At 47.9% G+C, this 18,002-nt stretch overlaps 4 protein-coding genes across 7 annotated transcripts in view; 2 read left to right on the forward strand and 2 right to left on the reverse strand.

Moving 5' to 3' along the window:
* Positions 1-1,364, forward strand: part of ppp1r12c (protein phosphatase 1, regulatory subunit 12C) — a 15,477-nt gene extending 14,113 nt beyond the window's left edge. For both annotated transcript variants that reach the window (XM_080520942.1, XM_080520943.1), the window contains 3 exons: positions 104-154; positions 293-343; positions 530-1,364. In XM_080520942.1, coding sequence (XP_080377068.1) covers positions 104-154; positions 293-343; positions 530-616 — 189 coding nt within the window. In that variant the 3' untranslated portion in view covers positions 617-1,364. The remainder of the gene's footprint in view (positions 1-103; positions 155-292; positions 344-529) is intronic.
* Positions 1,365-3,305: 1,941 nt separating this feature from the next.
* LOC308147919 (rho GDP-dissociation inhibitor 1-like) lies at positions 3,306-10,750 on the reverse strand. Of its 2 annotated transcripts, XR_013937171.1 has the most exons (7): positions 10,643-10,750; positions 7,329-7,525; positions 6,746-6,829; positions 6,567-6,643; positions 6,427-6,490; positions 3,554-4,886; positions 3,306-3,520 (listed from the first exon to the last, which is right to left on the reverse strand). XR_013937171.1 is itself a non-coding variant. In XM_080520215.1 (6 exons), the coding sequence occupies exons 2-6, from the start codon at positions 7,513-7,515 to the stop codon at positions 4,687-4,689; spliced, it is 612 nt and encodes a 203-aa protein (XP_080376341.1). In that variant the 5' UTR covers positions 7,516-7,525; positions 10,643-10,750; the 3' UTR covers positions 3,306-4,686. The 2 variants fall into 2 exon arrangements, 1 of the variants encoding a protein (XP_080376341.1); XM_080520215.1 differs by having other exon boundaries at positions 3,306-4,886.
* Positions 10,751-11,231: 481 nt separating this feature from the next.
* Positions 11,232-15,180, reverse strand: LOC308128699 (THO complex subunit 4-like). Its single transcript, XM_080494361.1, has 6 exons — positions 14,945-15,180; positions 13,262-13,429; positions 13,027-13,174; positions 12,871-12,934; positions 11,658-11,853; positions 11,232-11,583 (listed from the first exon to the last, which is right to left on the reverse strand). Exons 1-6 carry the CDS (start codon positions 15,146-15,148, stop codon positions 11,569-11,571), a joined length of 795 nt encoding a protein of 264 aa, XP_080350487.1. The 5' UTR covers positions 15,149-15,180; the 3' UTR covers positions 11,232-11,568.
* An 872-nt stretch (positions 15,181-16,052) lies between these two features.
* Positions 16,053-17,245, forward strand: anapc11 (APC11 anaphase promoting complex subunit 11 homolog (yeast)). Of its 2 annotated transcripts, none has more exons than XM_080494183.1 (3): positions 16,053-16,195; positions 16,814-16,926; positions 17,012-17,245. In XM_080494183.1, exons 2-3 carry the CDS (start codon positions 16,818-16,820, stop codon positions 17,155-17,157), a joined length of 255 nt encoding a protein of 84 aa, XP_080350309.1. In that variant the 5' UTR covers positions 16,053-16,195; positions 16,814-16,817; the 3' UTR covers positions 17,158-17,245. The 2 variants fall into 2 exon arrangements, with proteins under 2 accessions (XP_080350309.1, XP_080350308.1); XM_080494182.1 differs by having other exon boundaries at positions 16,817-16,926.
* Positions 17,246-18,002: the final 757 nt, after the last annotated feature.

Consider the following 18,002-nt stretch of genomic DNA (forward strand, 5'->3'; position numbering starts at 1 on the left):
TTAAATGGAGAAAATAAGAATTTTCTCTTCAAACCACCAGAAACCTAAAAGATTAGTCACACTGGTTATATAGTCCCATATTAAGTGTGTGTGTGTGTTTCAGACTCAGGAGAGCAGCTCGGAGCGACCCGCCCTTCTGGAACTGGAGAGATTTGTAAGTGTTTTACTGCCCGAACTACTTTAACTTCAAGAATATAAAGTGTATGAAGCTTCACTGGTTGGTTGACTTGCTGGTTGGTTGACTTGCTGGTTGGTTGACTGGCTGGTTGGTTGACTTGCTGACTGGTTACAGGAGAAGTTGGCCCTGCAGAGGAAGGCTCTGGAGCTGGAGGACGACCTGAAGGTAAAACTCTTTGATCTCTTTGTCAGAACGTTTCAGCTTCTGAACTTCGGCAAGACACGAAATTCATCAAAGCGAATAATCGCTACAGTCGCCAACCTGAAGTACCAACAGTGGCCAGGAGAGGCGCAACCACAAAGCCTGAGCCTCAGGAAGTCCACTGACGTGTGTGTGTGTGTGTGTGTGTAGGTTCTCGGCGACCTGAAAGCCGACAACCAGCGTCTGAAGGACGAGAACGCCGCCCTCATCAGAGTCATCAGTAAACTCTCCAGATGAACGGAAACGACGCCGGCGTTTGGCCCGGCCCGGCCCGGCCCGGCCCGGCCCGGCTCCCGGCAGACCTACTGAACAACAAGCTCCACTGCACCTCCACTTTTATATTAACTTTTTATTGTTGTTGTTAATTTTTTTTTTTTTTTTTTTTTTAACTGGAATTTTGATGTGCTTTGCTTATTTGTATAAACTGTGTACAGACACGTAAAGCCATGCACAGCGAGAGCTCCCTCGTGTTTTACTGAGCTTTGTGGGGCAGGGTGGGGGGAGGGGGGGGAGGGGGGGGGTGGTGGAGTTAATGTGCCAAAAGACCTCTGGGCGTCCGGGGGGGTCAGTGTTGATTCTCAGGACTGAGTTGTGGGTGAAGCTGTAAGCGGCCGGAGCGTCGTGCTCCCCGGCTCCTGGACGTGTATTTAATGTATATTTATGTGCCTCCTTCCTTCCCCGAGGGGAGAACGCATGATCTCACTGTTTTGACTTTTAATTTGCCACCGTGAAGCGGCGAGCGGGCGGAGGCCGACGTCCCCCCCCCACCCCACCCCACCCCACCCCCACCCACGTGACGGAGCGGCGGCTCCACCTCCACTGTTTACTCCTCGAGCTCCACGCATGTCAAAGTGTATTTTGATGCTGTGCCTTTCCAGATACATTTGTAAGTAAAAAAAAAAGGAAAGAAAAAAAAAAAAAGTTCTATTTTGCTTCTGGGCAGATTTCACTGTTGAGTACAAAATACATTGTGGTCATCGATCAAACTGGAAAACGGCTCCTTTCTTCCACCGTTCCGTCTCAAGTCGAGTAGAAACGCCACAGTAGAAGTACTTCGGTACTTCTTTCTTTCACTTGTTGGTTACCGGCTGGTTATTATCCCCCGCCGTGGCCGATAGGCCCCGAAGGGGGATCTTGAAATAGTCTCCGTACGTACGTCCGTTCAAACGTTTCTACCTATATCTCGGCAACCCCTGGGCCCACAGTGACCAAACTTCACATGTGGATACATCTCAGAGGGGGAAGGGATCCTAGGGTGACCTTGACCTAATTTGCATATTAAGTAGGTCACAGGGTCACGAAGTGCTTAAAAACACATTTTGGGCTCTGGAGGCCTAGGTTTTTGAGCTAGGGCTCTGAAATGTTATACACACATGATACACACTCCAGGGATAACCTCCAGTACACCAAGTGACCTGACCTTGACCTTGAAGATTGGTAGGGTCTGAAGTTTGCTCGTCATGGTTGCACAATACATGTATTTTCATATAAACATTTCTCAGCAGTTCCTGGGCCCACAGTCACCAAACTTCACACATGGACACTCCACCTGGGGAGAAGGGGCACCATGGTGACCATGACCTCATTTGCATATCAGGTCACAGGGTCACTAAGTGCATAAAAAAACACCTTTTGGTCTCTGGAGACGTATTTTGACATAGCTTATGAAGAAGACCTTTCAGATTCTACATAATGATCTACTAGGACCCATGGAACACCCTCTAGTGTACCAAGTGTGCTGCCTTAGAGCTGGCTTTGTGAGAAAATATAAAGCCCTCCGGCGGGGGATTAGCCAAGCAACGGCCTTCTTGTTCATTCTTCGGTCTGCATTTAAACGACTGAAGTTAATCTGGTTAAACGTGTAAACTTTACCCGCTGGAACCAGTAATCAATAAACCCTCTGGCAGTAAAACGTGAGTATGTGAGCGGGTATGTGAGCTGAACGATTGAAGCGAGGTGAGTCGGTCATTCGTGCTGAACTTCAGCTACGAGCTGACTCGAGCTGCTGAAAGCCTCATGTGACTTTAAGGAGCCGGAAGCTGCTGTGCTTAGCAGCTAGCATTAGCGGCCCGGCTACAAGCTGCTTTTAGCAGCTCTTTTAGCATTACAGCTCTTTTAGCAGCTCTTTTAGCATTACAGCTCTTTTAGCAGCTCTTTTAGCATTACAGCTCTTTTAGCATTAGAGCTGCTTTTAGCAGCTCTTTTAGCATTACAGCTCTTTTAGCAATTCTTTTAGCATTAGAGCTGCTTTTAGCAGCTCTTTTAGCATTACAGCTGCTTTTAGCAGCTCATTTAACATTACAGCTCTTTTAGCAGCTCTTTTAGCATTACAGCTCTTTTAGCAGCTCTTTTAGCATTACAGCTCTTTTAGCAATTCTTTTAGCATTAGAGCTGCTTTTAGCAGCTCTTTTACATTACAGCTCTTTTAGCAGCTCTTTTAGCATTACAGCTCTTTTAGCAATTCTTTTAGCATTAGAGCTGCTTTTAGCAGCTCTTTTACATTACAGCTCTTTTAGCAGCTCTTTTAGCATTACAGCTCTTTTAGCAGCTCTTTTAGCATTACAGCTCTTTTAGCAGCTCTTTTAGCATTACAGCTCTTTTAGCAATTCTTTTAGCATTACAGCTCTTTTAGCAGCTCTTTTAGCATTACAGCTGCTTTTCTCACAGGGCGACTAAAGTGAGTAATGGAGTTATGTTAAAATCTTTTTTTTTTGGCTCATTTTCCTTCTTTCCCTCGTCGTTTTGTCAAGATTTTATCGGCTCGTATCAAACAACTGCTTAAAACTTGCGTTGGCAGATTTGGCGGTACTAATATTGAGCCTCGTTTAAACTGGAAATCCCAGCAGAAAACTTTTCAAGACTTTATTTTGAAAAACAATCCTTCGAAATAAAAAAAACTAAAATAAAAGAGCAGCTAGACGCCAAATTGAGCAAAAATGTTTATTGACCGAGATGATAAAGATACGACCCACCAGCAGCCAGCGATTAATACAAACTGTACAATGTGAAGGAATGTATGGAGCAGGAATACATCATCTTCATCATCATCCTCATCATCATCCTCACCACCACCAGAAGAACACGTTGAACCCTCCTCCTCCTCCTCCTCCGACCAGAGGTCACTGGGTCACCTGGCTCCGCCTCTTTCCTGGGGGGGGGGGGTCTCTCTCCTACCTGTCAGTTAGTGTGTGTGTGTGTGTGTGTGGGGGGGGGGGGGGGGCCTCCAGGGGGACACAATGAACATTAAGGCAAAAGGGGAAACGCAATAAGAAGTATTGTTTTTCTGTTCTAAGGCCTCATGGAATCAAGGACAAGTGCCAATCTTTAATGTGTTCTGTAATAGTTTGAACCCCCCCCCCATTACAGGAAGTTACACTCAGGTGGGCGGGGCTATAGTGGACATGTGAAGTGAGGGGGGGGGGGGCGCGCTCCGGATGATCTGCTGGTAGAAGGCAGGTATCGGTGATTATATCAAAAAGAGGCGGGGGTGTAGTGGTGGTGGGGGGTGTAGTGGTGGTGGGGGGTGTAGTGGTGGTGGGGGGGGGGGTGAACACAGCAGCTGATTAACAGTGATGTGGATACAATCACAATACACAACCATCATTACATTTCTATATATATATAAAAAAAAAGGCAAAGAAAAGCTGATTGTACAGTTGCTTTTTACCATGTGACACAGAGGAAGACACTGGAGAGGAAGAGGAGGAGGAGGAAGAAGAGGAGGAGGAAGAGGAGGAGGAAGAGGAAAGAAGGGGTTTAATCTCTTCGAGCAGCAAAAAAACTAAATACAAAAAAAAAACCCCACCAGGATGAGGAAGAGGAGGGGGAATGTGAGGGGATTTTGCCCACTTTCCACTTTCCACTTCCCAGTTCCCAGTTCGCCGCACCAGAAAACCTCCAGTTTAGTTTTTATTCCCAACAAACGTGTAAAAAAAATAATGAAGAGGTGAGGAATTTTCTGGTTTTGTTGATAAACAGTCAGACTCGTGTGCAAATAAAAGAAATGTCCAGGAGGAGATGGACGGTTTGTGGAGGGGGGGGGGGGGGGGGGGGGGGCAGGGGTGGGGTGCTACTGCTGCTACTGATGGAGGGTGGAGGAGGAGGAGCTTAAGACAGCGAGGCAGAAACTAAGGCATGACAGCATGAAATGCACCACAATGTCAAAACAAAGGCAGGAACGGTGGTGGATGAGGGGGGAGGGGGGGGCGGAGGGGGGGGTGGAGCAGGAGCAGGGAGGGATGCTATGCTATCCCCCCCCCCCCCCCCCCCCCTCCGCGCCCCCCACAGACCAAGTGGAAGGCCTGGGTTCAGTCTGTCCAGTCCTTCTTGATGTTCAGGTTCCACTCCCAGGACAGGTGGTCGTGCTTGTCGTCGTCGGTGAACTTGGACTTGATGACGTAGTTCCCTCGAGCCAGGAGGCCCCGGGGCGCCTCCTCCGAGGACGTCAGGAAGTCGTACTCGGTGGGCCGCGGCCCGTAGCTGCCCACCATGTAGTCCGACTTGTCAACTGGCCACAGGGGGGGGAGGAGTGGGAGTCACATGGTCACTTTCCATCCATCCATCTCTCTCAGACTCACTAAGCCCCGCCCACAAACTATATAAGATCCGCCCACATCACAGTCGTACTCTATTGTGAAGAAAGAAAGAAAGAAAGAAAAAAAAGAAAGAAAAAAAGAAAAAAGAAAGAAAAGAAAAAGAAAAAATGAAAGAAAAATAAATTAAGAAAAAAGAAACAAAACAAAAGAAAAAAGAAAGAAAAAGAAATTAAAGAAAGAAAAAAGAAAGAAAGAAAGAAATCAAGAAAAAAGAAACAAAACAAAAGAAAAAAGAAAGAAAAAGAAATTAAGAAAAAAGAAACAAAACAAAAGAAAAAAGAAAGAAAAAGAAATTAAGAAAAAAGAAACAAAACAAAAGAAAAAAGAAAGAAAAAGAAATTAAGAAAAAAGAAACAAAACAAAAGAAAAAAGAAACAAAACAAAAGAAAAAAGAAAGAAAAGAAAGAAAAGAAAAAGAAAAAAGAAAGAATAAATAAGAAAAAAGAAAAAAAAGAAAGAAAAAAGAAACAAAACAAAAGAAAAAAGAAAGAAAAGAAAGAAAAGAAAAAGAAAAAAGAAAGAATAAATAAGAAAAAAGAAAAAAAGAAAGAAAAAAGAAAGAATGAAAAAGAAAAAAGAAAGAAAAAGAAAAAAAAAGAAAGAAAAAAGAAAGAAAGAAAGAAATCAAGAAAAAAGAAACAAAAGAAAAGAAAAAAGAAAGAAAAAGAAATTAAGAAAAAAGAAACAAAACAAAAGAAAAAAGAAAGAAAAAGAAATTAAGAAAAAGAAACAAAACAAAAGAAAAAAGAAACAAAACAAAAGAAAAAAGAAAGAAAAGAAAGAAAAGAAAAAGAAAAAAGAAAGAATAAATAAGAAAAAAGAAAAAAAAGAAAGAAAAAAGAAAGAAAAAGAAAAAAGAAAGAATGAAAAAGAAAAAAGAAAGAAAAAGAAAAAAAAAGAAAGAAAAGAAAAAGAAAAAGAAAGAAAAGAAAAAAGAATAAAAAAAGAAAGAAAAAGAAAGAAAGAAAAAGAAAGAAAAAGAAAAAAAAGAAAGAAAAAGAAATTAAGAAAAAAGAAACAAAACAAAAGAAAAAAGAAAGAAAAAAAGAAAGAAAAAGAAAAAAAGAAAGAGAAAAAGAAAGAAAAGAAAAACAAAAAAGAAAGAATGAATAAGAAAAAAGAAAGAAAAAGAAAGAAAAAAGAAAGAAAAAGAAAAAAGAAAGAAAAAGAAATTAAGAAAAAAGAAACAAAACAAAAGAAAAAGAAAGAAAAAAGAAAGAAAGAAAAAGAAAAAAGAAAGAAAACAAAAGGAAAAAAGAAGAAAAAACAAAGAATGAATAAGAAAAAACAAAGAAAAAGAAAAAAGAAAGACAAAGAAAAAAGAAAGAAAGAAAGAAAAGAAAAAAGAAAGAAAAGAAAAAGAAAAAGAGAAAGAAAGAAAAAGAAAGAAAGACTCCCCTCCCCCCCCCTTCTCTTCCCCCCCCCCTAATGAAAGGACAGTTTCAGACTCACTCTTCACTCCTTTCCGGTACGTCTGCTGGACGTACTTCAGCCCAGAGACGATCTCCCGGTTGACCTGAGGACACAAACGTCCACGGCTGACGGAGGTGAAGAGACAGTGAGGGACGGACGGTGACGGCGTGGCGTCTCACCTTGAAGCCGATCTTGATCTTGTACTCGACTCCCTCCTTCAGGACGAACGACTGGTTCTTGAAGGCCTCCAGGTCTCCTGGAGGACAAAGAGACACTTCAGAGACCTTCAACCGTGGACACTCGTCTCATCTGGACTTCATGACTTCTGAGACGCTGCGGAGGACGAGGACAGACTCACCCTGCAGGTCCAGGACCAGGGGGGTGGGGGCGGAGTCACACATCAGACTCATGCGGGTCACCAGGACGTTCGGGACGCCGGCGTCTGAGAGGACGGAAGACACACGAAGGACCGTTGTGATAAAACATCAGCTTGTAAGAGAAGCTTCCTGATGGAGGGACGACTGGGACTCTGTAGAGCTACACTCTGTAGAGCTACGCTCTGTAGAACTACACGCTGTAGAGCTGCACTCTGTAGAGCTACACTCTGTTGAGCTACACTCTGTAGAGCTACACTCTGTAGAACTACACTCTGTAGAACTACACTCTGTAGAGCTACACTCTGTTGAGCTACACTCTGTAGAACTACACTCTGTAGAGCTACACTCTGTAGAACTACACTCTGTAGAACTACACTCTGTAGAACTACACTCTGTAGAGCTACACTCTGTTGAGCTACACACTGTAGAGCTACACACTGTAGAGCTACACACTGTAGAGCTACACACTGTAGAACTAAACGCTGTAGAGCTACTCTCTGTAGAATAATCAACACCTCCCCATCAACCAATCAGAGGCTGTCCCCCCCACCCCCCCCTCCCTACCTGCCAGGCTGACCCCGGGGCCCAGCAGGGCCTCCTTGTACTTGCGCAGACTCTCGTCGTCCTTGTCCAGCTCGTGGATCTCCTGGACCGTCTTCTGGGCCGGCGGCTTGTAGTTCACTGGCTCCGCCTCCTCGTTCTCGGCGGCGATGGCTGCGAGCTGCTCAGTAGTCGCCTCATCGTCGGCCATGTCTGGGTGTCTGGGGACGGAGGGACGGGGGGACGGGGGGGGACAGGAGTGTGTCATGGTTCTGACAGGAAGAGCCGTGTTTACGTCTCATTCGGCCGTCCCGTCGGAGCCTCCAGTGTCCACCGAGACTTTAACCCATGACCACCAGAGTCCCTCCACAGTCTCGTCCCTCCACTGTCTTGTCTTGTCTCTCCACAGTCTCGTCTCGTCTCGTCTCTCCACAGTCTCGTCTCGTCTCTCCACAGCCCGTCTCGTCTCTCCACAGCCTCGTCTCGTCCCTCCACTGTCTCGTCCCTCCACTGTCTTGTCTCGTCCCTCCACAGCCTCGTCTCTCCACTGTCTTGTCTCGTCCCTCCACAGCCTCGTCTCGTCTCTCCACAGTCTCGTCCCTCCACTGTCTTGTCTCGTCCCTCCACAGCCTCGTCTCGTCCCTCCACAGCCTCGTCTCGTCCCTCCACAGTCTTGTCTTGTCTCTCCACAGTCTCGTCTCGTCCCTCCGCAGTCTCGTCCCTCCACTGTCTTGTCCCTCCACTGTCTTGTCTTGTCTCTCCACTGTCTCGTCCCTGTCATTCAACCAAGAGTCCCCAGCAGAGAAAAGCTTCAACAAGCTCCTCCCACTAATGATTGACGTGGACGTTACAAATGTGACACCGACCACAAGAGCGTCACAACAAAGAGACACCAGAGACATTTTGTCCTCCTCCTGCTCAGGAGTCACTTCCCCACAGTGACGAGCCAGAACATTAAGACCAGACCGGCCAGAACCTCCTGCAGGGAGGAAATGAGGACTGTTCTGAAGGTCGGTGCATCAGGAGCAGAAGATTTGGTTTGGAGGTCCTGTCCAGTGTCTCCCAGAAGGACAGACGAGACGTGACGCCCGGTCGGTTGGGCGCCGTCACGTCGTCAGTCTGCGACCTGGACTGTACGAGGCGGAACGTGAGGCGGCCGTCAATAAAAACCTCCATCGGTGGAAAATGCTAACGGAGGCAAAAGGAGCAGACTTGAGCGTAAAGCCTCGGCGGCGCGGCGAGATCCTCGACCTGCCCGGACTAGCATCATCACAGGAATGTCTACCGGCGGCGGCGGCTAAACAAGCCTGAGCGCGGTGCAGAAGCTGCTCTGAATTCCTGTCGGCGGAACGCAGTGAAGCTTCTAGACACGTTAAAATGACAAACCGTGTACGATCTCTATGTTGTATTATTAAAGTGCTTCGTGAATGTCTGAGCTGCTGCGATGTGTCTGAAACAGCCGACCAAACAAAAACTTGAATTCAAACCCAGCGACTTGATCGAGGGAAAAAATAAAGACGCTCAGTCAAACTTTGGCATTTTGTCGTCCGGATCGACGCTTTAAGTCCCCGAAGCCTTCAGACTTCGTCAAAGTAGATTTCTAGGGTCATTATGGAAACACATTCCGTGAGATTTTCTACATTTCTTTGTCCAGTTTTGACGTCGTCTCGCCGACGTCAACGTCTGCAGGTGCAACTTTTCCAAAGACCAAAACGAGCCGATGGTTCGCAGCAGATTGGTTCTTCTGGTGGCGGTGGGACAGACCTTCGGGGGGGGGGGGGGGGTGAGGACGCCTTACATAACTGCTGGATCACTGAAGTGAGGAATCACAGGTTGTTCCTGAGAGCTTCCTGTTCCCGTCCCTCCAGGACACTGTGGAGACGGACTGTCTTGATGTCCTCACAGGAGCGTCAGGGCGGTGGGAAGTGGAACTGACAGTGTTGGTGGAGCTGCAGACCAGGAACCAGAGTCAACTACACCCTGACTGGGCTGGAGGAGGAGCTCAGAGACGTCTCCGTCCTTGTCTGGTTCAGAGAGTCTGGACACGACCAGCCTGTGGTCAGACTGAAGGCTAAAGCTCCTCTCACGTTCCCACTGCGGTACGGTAGGGTAGGGTACAGTACGGTAGGGTAGGGTAGGGTACAGTACGGTAGGGTAGGGTACAGTATGGCAAAGCAACCGAGAACATGACGGAGGAGAACATGACGGAGGGGGAACATGACGGAGGAGGAACATGACGGAGGAGGAACATGACTGAGGAGAACATGACGGAGGAGGAACATGACGGAGGAGGAACATGACGGAGGGGGAACATGACGGAGGGGTGACGGAGGGGGAACATGACGGAGGAGAAACATGACGAGGAGGAACATGACGGAGGGGGAACATGACGGAGGAGAAACATGACGGAGGAGAAACATGACGAGGAGAACATGACGAAGGAACATGACGGAGGTGGAACATGACTGAGGGGAACATGACGGAGGAGGAACATGACGGAGGAGAACATGACGGAGGAGAACATGACAGAGGAGAACATGACGGAGGAGAAACATGACGGAGGGGGAACATGATGGAGGGGGAACATGATGGAGGGGGAACATGATGGAGGGGGAACATGATGGAGGGGGAACATGATGGAGGGGGAACATGACGGAGGAGAACATGATGGAGGGGGACCATGATGGAGGGGGAACATGATGGAGGGGGAACATGACGGAGGAGAACATGACGGAGGGGGAACATGACGGAGGAGGAACATGACTCAGCAGGAAGCTTCAGTCTGAGGCTCTCATCCAGAAACTTCTTCACACCACGTGACCACGTTTCTCCAGAACACTAACACCACCTCTCCACCCAGACCAGGTCCAGTTCTGGTCCTAACCGGCCTCCAGAGGCTCCTTGAGGCCTGCACCACCTGCACCCCCACCCCCCCTCCACCCGCCCCGGCCCCGCCCCGCTGCGGAGGTGATGCAGCTCCAACACATGAACCCGGTGACACAAACAAGTGGACCCCGGGGAGGAGCAGACAATGGGACCGGGGACGAGGAGACGGCGAAACGGAGCGCCGCTCCCCGGCTGGGACCGGAGAGGAGGAGGGTGGAGGTTCTCCGGGAAACGAGACCCGCTAACCGGCCTGCAGACCACCGGGGAGGACCACCGGGGGGGGGGGGCTGCTGCACCGGGAGACAATCCAGCGGCTAACATTAGCCTAAGCTAGCGCCGGTTAACGGGCAGACCGGGAGCCGTCAGCCGGGACCAGGCGAGTCGCGGCGGGGGCAGGGGGGGGTGAGGGTGTGGGTGTCCGGGTGCGGAGCTCCGGACCCGCGGGGACTCACCTTCAGGAGGACGGTGCGGGTTTCGGGAGCCGGTGCGGGACTCTCTCCGTTCGGAGCTCCGGTGTGGCGGCGGCGGCGGGACTATGGCGGACAGGGAGCGGCGCCGCCCCGTGCGCGGTCACGCACAGAGGGCTCCGGGAGCGTGCCCGCGCACGCCAGTGACGTAGGCACGGAGCGTTATGTCAGGTATTTTTCAAGCCATCAACAGATGACCTTTGACCTCCGATTCAACCTGACGATGATCTCAGACATCGATCGACTGTGAATTAATTTATCTAATAAAACAAACTTTTCTCGGTTTTCTTTCATGATGTTCTGCTGTTATTTGTTCAAAACATTTAAAAAAAAAAATCCAAACCAAACAGAACTTTGTTCCCCGACACCTCAGATTAATGTTTACAAATCAGAGCAGATTTAACAAAAAGTCGTGATGTACCAGATCCAGGAAGAGCCAAAAGACGACAAGTCGTCAAAAACACACAAATAGGATGGAAAGAAAATGTGAAAGCGTGACGACATTGTTGTGGAGTTGTAGATGAATTCTACGGGAGCGAGAGAATAACGACAACAACTTCAAAGGGGTTTTACATTAAATGCATTTATGTACAAAAACCTTTCAACATGTCCGTCAAACAAAGTGAAGAAGCTGACTCGCGTCAACACTTCACACGAGACCGGCTGGATTTGAATCATGTTTACACAGTCAAATAAAATCTAGTCACGTTGCGGGTTTAAGGCAACCGTCTATACACAAAATGAGGGGAAAGAAGAAACTCATCCCCAACAAAACATGGCTATTCAGAGAAAGGAATCCTAAGAAAGGAGAGAAGACGCTGGTCCACGAGGTGACATGGCTTCAATCCAAAAAGTAATAAAGGGATCCAACAGATGGGAGGTTTTAAAAAAAAGGGTGTCCTCTGTGGAGTTTAGCTGGTGTCCATCTGGAAGGGACAGAGACGAGAGGTGAGACGGGAGGCGAGAGGGTGAGGAGACGCTTCGTCCATTCAGACGTTACCTTGGCGTTGTAGGCGTCCAGCTGGGCGTCCAGCTCCTCCGCAGACAGTGTGGGTCTGTTTCCGCCCCCCCGCCCTCGACCACGGAACCCGCCTCCTCCACCTCCACCTCCTCCTCCTCCTCCACCTCCGCCTCCTCCTCCTCCACCTCGCCGCCTCTCAAACACCGGCTGACCGAGACGACTCCTGTCGAAGCCTCTGTGGAAGAGAGGAGTGAAAACATGAGACAGACAGAGACAGAGACAGAGAGAGAGAGAGAGCGAGGAAGAGACACAGAGAGAGGAAGAGACACACAGAGAGAGAGAGGAAGAGACAGAGAGAGAGAGAGAGACAGATAGAGAGAAACACAGAGACAGACAGCGAGAGCGAGAGACACAGAGAGAGAGAGAAGTAGAGAGACACAGAGAGAGAGAGACAGAGACACAGAGAGAGAGAGAGAGAAGAGACCCAGAGAGAGAGGAGACAGACAGAGACAGAGAGAGAGAGAGAAAGAGAGAGAGACACAGAGAGAGAAGTAGAGACGACAGAGAGAGAGAGAGAGAGAGACAGAGACACAGAGAGACAAACAGAGAGAGAGAGAAGAGACACACAGAGAGAGAGACGTATATTTTCCATCACAAATAGTTCCCCCCCCCCCGTTCCCACTCAGCCCCATTTAGCACCTTTCCCTATATATTTATTAATAATACTACAAGACGTGGATCGTTACGATGGAGCTTCACTGTCGCGTGTTTCGGTTTCACTGGTTCCCCTGTCAAGTGGTGACCTCTGCCACCGGGCCGATGTTAAAATAAGACGAACGCCAGATACGTCCAACTTTAACGGAAATGTGGTTCAACGGTGCTCAGATTCCGGTCGGGTGTCTTAACGCCCGCGGTGACGGGGAGGGGGGGGGGGGGGGGGGGGGGGCGCTCGAGGAAGCTGGCCAGCAGTTAACAGGGAAACCGGTTCATCGAAACACCGGTGACGTCCTCGGCCTTTTTGTTGTACCGGGTTTAAAACCGGCGGCCGAACGAGCCGCCTTGTGACGCGTCACGTCGCCCACTGGCCTCGGGGGAGGGCGGCCGGGAAAGTACCTGGTCGCGACGACTAGCGCGTCGCGGGGAAAGCGCCGAAAGTGTCGGCGTCACCAAACTCCGGACGGTTTCCCCAAAAAAACTCTCGACCAAGCCCAACGTGTCGCGGTCAAACCCGACCGATGTCTCGCGGACTCACCTCTGATTGGACGGCCTGCTGGGGGCCTCGTCTGAAGTCACCTGCTGGATTTTCATTGGACGGCCTGGAAAAAAAAACAACATGTGTGGTGAAATGAAAAGTTCTGAGACGTCCCGTCACGTCGGTATTGATCCGGACCCGGTCGGTCCCCCTCACCGTCCAGCGGGACGCCGTCGTAGTGCTTCAGGGCCTTCAGGGCGTCGGCCCGCTCCTCGAAGTGGACGTCGGCGGTCCCGATGCTGCGGCCGGAGCGGTCGTAGTGGACGCTGGCTTTCTTCAACGGCCCGAACTCGGCAAACAGCTCCTGCGGGAAGAGGCGGGCCCGTCAGGAACACGGAACCAGAACCCGGGGCGGCGGCGGTGATTGGTGATCGGCGGCGACGGCGCCCACCTTGATGTCAGAATCCGAGACGCCAAAGTCCAGGTTGGACACCAGCAGCTTGCCGCCGCTCCCCACGCCGCCGCTTCGCGTCCGCGCCGGCCTCGTCTCGGCGGCGGCGGCGTTGTCGTGGTCGTCCTCGAACATGTCGTGCTGCCATTTGTCCGGAAGCTCTCTGGGCTGCCGGGAGAAACAATGAGGAGAGTAGAGTAGAGGAGAGAGGAGAGGAGAGGAGAGTAGAGAGCTTTTATTCCTCCCCAGGGGGAAACACAAACTCACAACAGCTCAAGGTAAAAGGTGCAGAACTTGTAAAACTAGGAATTAAAATACGTAAATTGTCACAAATAACTGTTGTATTTCACTAAAATAACTTGTTAGTGTTTCATGCTCATGTGTGCCGTTCTCGTGCCTGTCCCTTTAAGGGAGTTTTTGTCGTGTGTTGCCATGGCAAGGCGCTCCGTGCAGGCGCACTCCGGTCAGAGCTGTAATCTGCACTGTCGGCGTTTGAGCGCGCTCCTCTTCCTTACATTTTGTAAGCTAAGATTCGTGTCTTCAAAGTTGCGTTGAGTGTCGTGGGTGACTGTGTCCAGTGTGAAAATTATGTTCCTCGAGTTTAGTCACGTCCTGTGCATTAAAAATTTAACTTATAGGGCAGTGGGAGGTGAAAAGCTAACTGCTATGCTAGCTTAGCAGTCGGCTTCCTCCATCAGCTCATGTTATGTTTTTCATTGAAACAGGTACGAGAATAGCTGGTTGTTGTGTTATTTGTTTTGTTCTATGGTGCAACATATATGTTTTCTGGATGCTTTAATTTATTTTGTCATTCATATATTTAATTGATTTGGAATTACTTTTCTAAGTATTATATTTGCATTGATATTTATGCGTCTTAATTTACATTGATCATTGTTTTATAATTGTGTTTTTTGTAAGACATTAGTTATTTTTCTACATTAATACAGTTAATACATTTGTACATTAATCTACATGGATTATACGCAGAGCTGTAATCTGCAGTGTCGGAGAGGAAGAGGAGGGTTGCTGATGAGGGCACACCAGCTCATGTTGTGTTTTTTCATTGGAACAGGAACAGAATAAAAGTGATCCAGAAGACAGGCCTGGTTCTGAGATCTCTTCATTAAACAAAAATCATAACGCAGAGAAGGAAAGCCACACCGGTTACATAAATATCTAAACAAGAGCAAAAAAAGAAAAGAGCACAAAAAATTGAATATGTAAATATAAAAATAAAAAATAAAACAATATAGTAAAAGAAAAATCCTCTAAAATAGAGTAAATTGCCATACAAGAGAAGTGGAGAAAAACGTGTGATTTGTAGTTCTCTGCTTTTTTTTTTTTTTTTACTCTTAATCTCCACCCGTCTGAACCAAACGTCCACCGGAAGTTCCCTTTCAGACGCACGTTAGAACTTTGTGATCGTCTTGACCTCTGGTTGGCGAAACAGGAAGAACAATCTGATCTGGTCAAAATAACCGAGTGTCGGCACCAGAAGTACTTCCAGCAGTACCAGTAACTGGTTCGAGAGTAGTAACGGTAACGGAAGTGGCGACCGCGGCGGCGCGTGAAGTAAAACTAATCCGCTCTCCGTCTGGAGACACGGAAACGAAACCACGCGGACCGGGAAAACGGTTTAAACCGTCCTAAGTTCCACCGCGCGCGGCTAGCGGGTCTTACCCGGGTGTACGGGGTGAATCTGTTGTTTCTCTCCCGGTTGAAGTTGCCCGGTCGCCCCCGGTCCGGCCTCGACGAGCCGCCGGTTCGACCGGAGCTTCCCCCGGTCCTCCGGCCTCCACCTCCTCCTCCTCCTCCTCCTCCGCCTCCTCCTCTCCGGTTCAGCTTGATGATGTCGTCCAGGGACATGCTCATCTTGTCGGCCATGGCGCGGAGGGACAAAGAGGAGCGGGTCGACGAACGTGTGGAGGAGCGGGTAGACGGCGGCGGGCTCCAGGCGTCTACTTCCGGGGTCACGGCGCGAACCTCCGCTTCCTGTAACGTCGACTTCTTTATTTCCCTCAAGACAACTTTATTGACAAAAACAACTGTGACGTACAATGTCAAACAATACCGCATAAAAACCGCCAGGGGGTGCGAGGCAAAAAATAATAATAAAAAATGCAAATTATTGTCAGAATCAGCAATAAAATGTCAATAATTGCGCGGGTGGGGAAAAAAAAAAAAAATATATATATATCATCATATCAGATTCAGCAATAAAATGTCAATAATTGCGTGGGTGGGGAAAAAAATGTCTATAATTTATATAGCCTCATAATTACTCATGCTTATTTCTAAGTGCCCATGTTCAGCTCTGTGTTTTACAAAATGTATGTCCTACCCAGATATTTTATGTTCTACCCAGATATTTTTATATTTGTATATTTGTATATTTGTATTCCCTACTTTTATATTCTATTCTATTGTATTTTATAACATTCCTAGGTACCAGAATGCTGCAACAAAACAATTTCCCTTCAGGGATGAATAAAGTTATCTATCTATCTATCTATCTATCTATTTTACATGTAACCCATTGGTAATTGCTAATTCACAACTGCAAACAAGGAAAACAGACAACTCTAAAACACTGTAAACAACAATTATTGACACGTAAATGAAGTTATTGACTTATTAAAACGTCATTTTTTAAACATACTAGAAGCATGAGACATATATATATATATATATATATATGTGTGTGTTAGTCGTGTTGCAGGAGTATTAACACACCCTACCAGCAGGGGGCAGTGCTCCTGTCCTGTTCTGCTGAATTCCAGCAGCAGAAGAAGAGGCGGCAGCAGCAGCTTCCCGCCCGGGTTGCTAAAGCGATAGCTGCGTTTAGTGTTAAAATGATTTCCAGGAGTTTAAAGTGAAGCACATCTCGCCGTTGGAGCCGCGAAACAGACGTTTCACACATCGAGTCAGAAGGTGATACGATATTAATGAAAAGCTGCGGGTTTCGGGCAAAAGTTAGCGCCTCATGCTAACGCACATGCTAACTGCCGCTACACCGACTGTTATTGTTTTTAGTTAATATTGTTTGCGTGGTTTTCTGCTCCCAGAAAGCCGGAGGTGACGATAGAAGTCGAAAAGTTTTATAATCGTACAATTTTAAATACAAGGAAATATTTAGCGTCTGGTGTCGCCGGAGACTTCCGGTCTGTTTCTGCTGCTTTTATCAGGATTTACAGCCACAACGTACAAATATACTAAGTTTTATAAACACGGTAACAACTCAGGTGCGTCTCTGGGAAAGTTTTAACAAGTCAATAACTTCATTTACGTGTCAATAGTTGTTGTTTACAGTGTTTTCGAGTTGTCTGTTTCCCTTGTTTGCACTTGTGAATTAGCAATTACCAATGGGTTACCTGTAAAATATATAAATTATAGATTTTATATGACATATATTATCCACATGTGATATAGTTTCGTATATGTTCACATTATGGCTGTAGATCCTGATAAAAGCCCCTCTCTTGGACAGGAATCAGTTTTTGGTTCAACATCAATGGAACAGTGTTGATGTTTGTTGTTGTTTGTCGTCAGCAGGATGAAGGTGACCATCCGTCAGTGGAACGGCGTGGCGTCTTGGCTGTGGGTGGCGAACGACGAGAACTGCGGGATTTGCAGGATGTCGTTCAACGGCTGTTGTCCAGACTGTGAGTGAACCTTCCAGGACCGGTCCACGTAGTCCAGGCCCCCCCCCCCAGAGTGCTTAAGAGTGTGCGCTGTGGTGTCTTACAGGTAAAGTCCCCGGGGACGACTGCCCGCTGGTCTGGGGTCAGTGCTCGCACTGCTTCCACATGCACTGCATCCTGAAGTGGCTGAACTCGCAGCAGGTGCAGCAGCAGTGCCCCATGTGTCGCCAGGAGTGGAAGTTCAAGGAGTGACGCTCGCGTCTCTCCTCCTTGTAAATACTTTGTCTTTTCCTTCCTGTCGATGCGCCGCGTGAATAAATAAAGGGGAAACTCCTCAGCCTCTGCGTGTCCCGACTCTTGTCTTCACGCTTCATCAGGAATTGGAGGTGAGGAACAGGAACAGTTCCCGACTGGTCCACTGGGGGGCGCCCTCAACAGTCACAGCGCTTCAATTGGGGAAACGGTTACATGAAATTAGTTACGGAAGCTTGAGTTGTACTAATTTCTCAAATAAATACTTCTACGTCTTTTTACAGGTTTTTCCTCTCAGATTCTATTGTTGCTGTGAAGAAACAGACAAGTAGTTTCATACAAATCTTTAATTTATAAAAATATTCTTGTACAATCAGAAAACGTCAACTTTTGAAAAAACATCGGCTATAAAACAATAGAAATGTGATTTAAAGTGAAAAATCAGAGAAAATGTAGAAAAACAAGAAGCTCACTAAAGTAATGGCAAAGACTGGAAAAAAAAAGGTTTCTACTTTTGCAGAATCGGTTTTCATGAAGCTCCCGAAGGTTTCCAGGTTATAAATCCGTCCTTCTGGTGGAACTTTGTTCTTTCGTCGTTCTCAAGTTTAAAACGTCGGATCAGTTTTTCACTGTAAAAGTTCTGACGGCTTTAAAACTGATCCGGTCGCGTCCGGCAGCAGATCGAATCGGACCGATGACGAGGCGACGGATCCGAACCAGCAGGGGGCGACGTGGAGCCGACTCCCCCCCCCCACCTCGCAGAGCGCAGACAGCTCCGGGACCGGGGAGCCTCAGCCGGCCCCTCCCTCCAGGACCCCCAGGGGGTCAGGGGTCGGCGGCGACCC

The sequence above is a fragment of the Blennius ocellaris genome (assembly GCF_963422515.1).
Source record: "Blennius ocellaris genome assembly, chromosome: 3".
NCBI classification, from domain to species: domain Eukaryota; kingdom Metazoa; phylum Chordata; class Actinopteri; order Blenniiformes; family Blenniidae; genus Blennius; species Blennius ocellaris.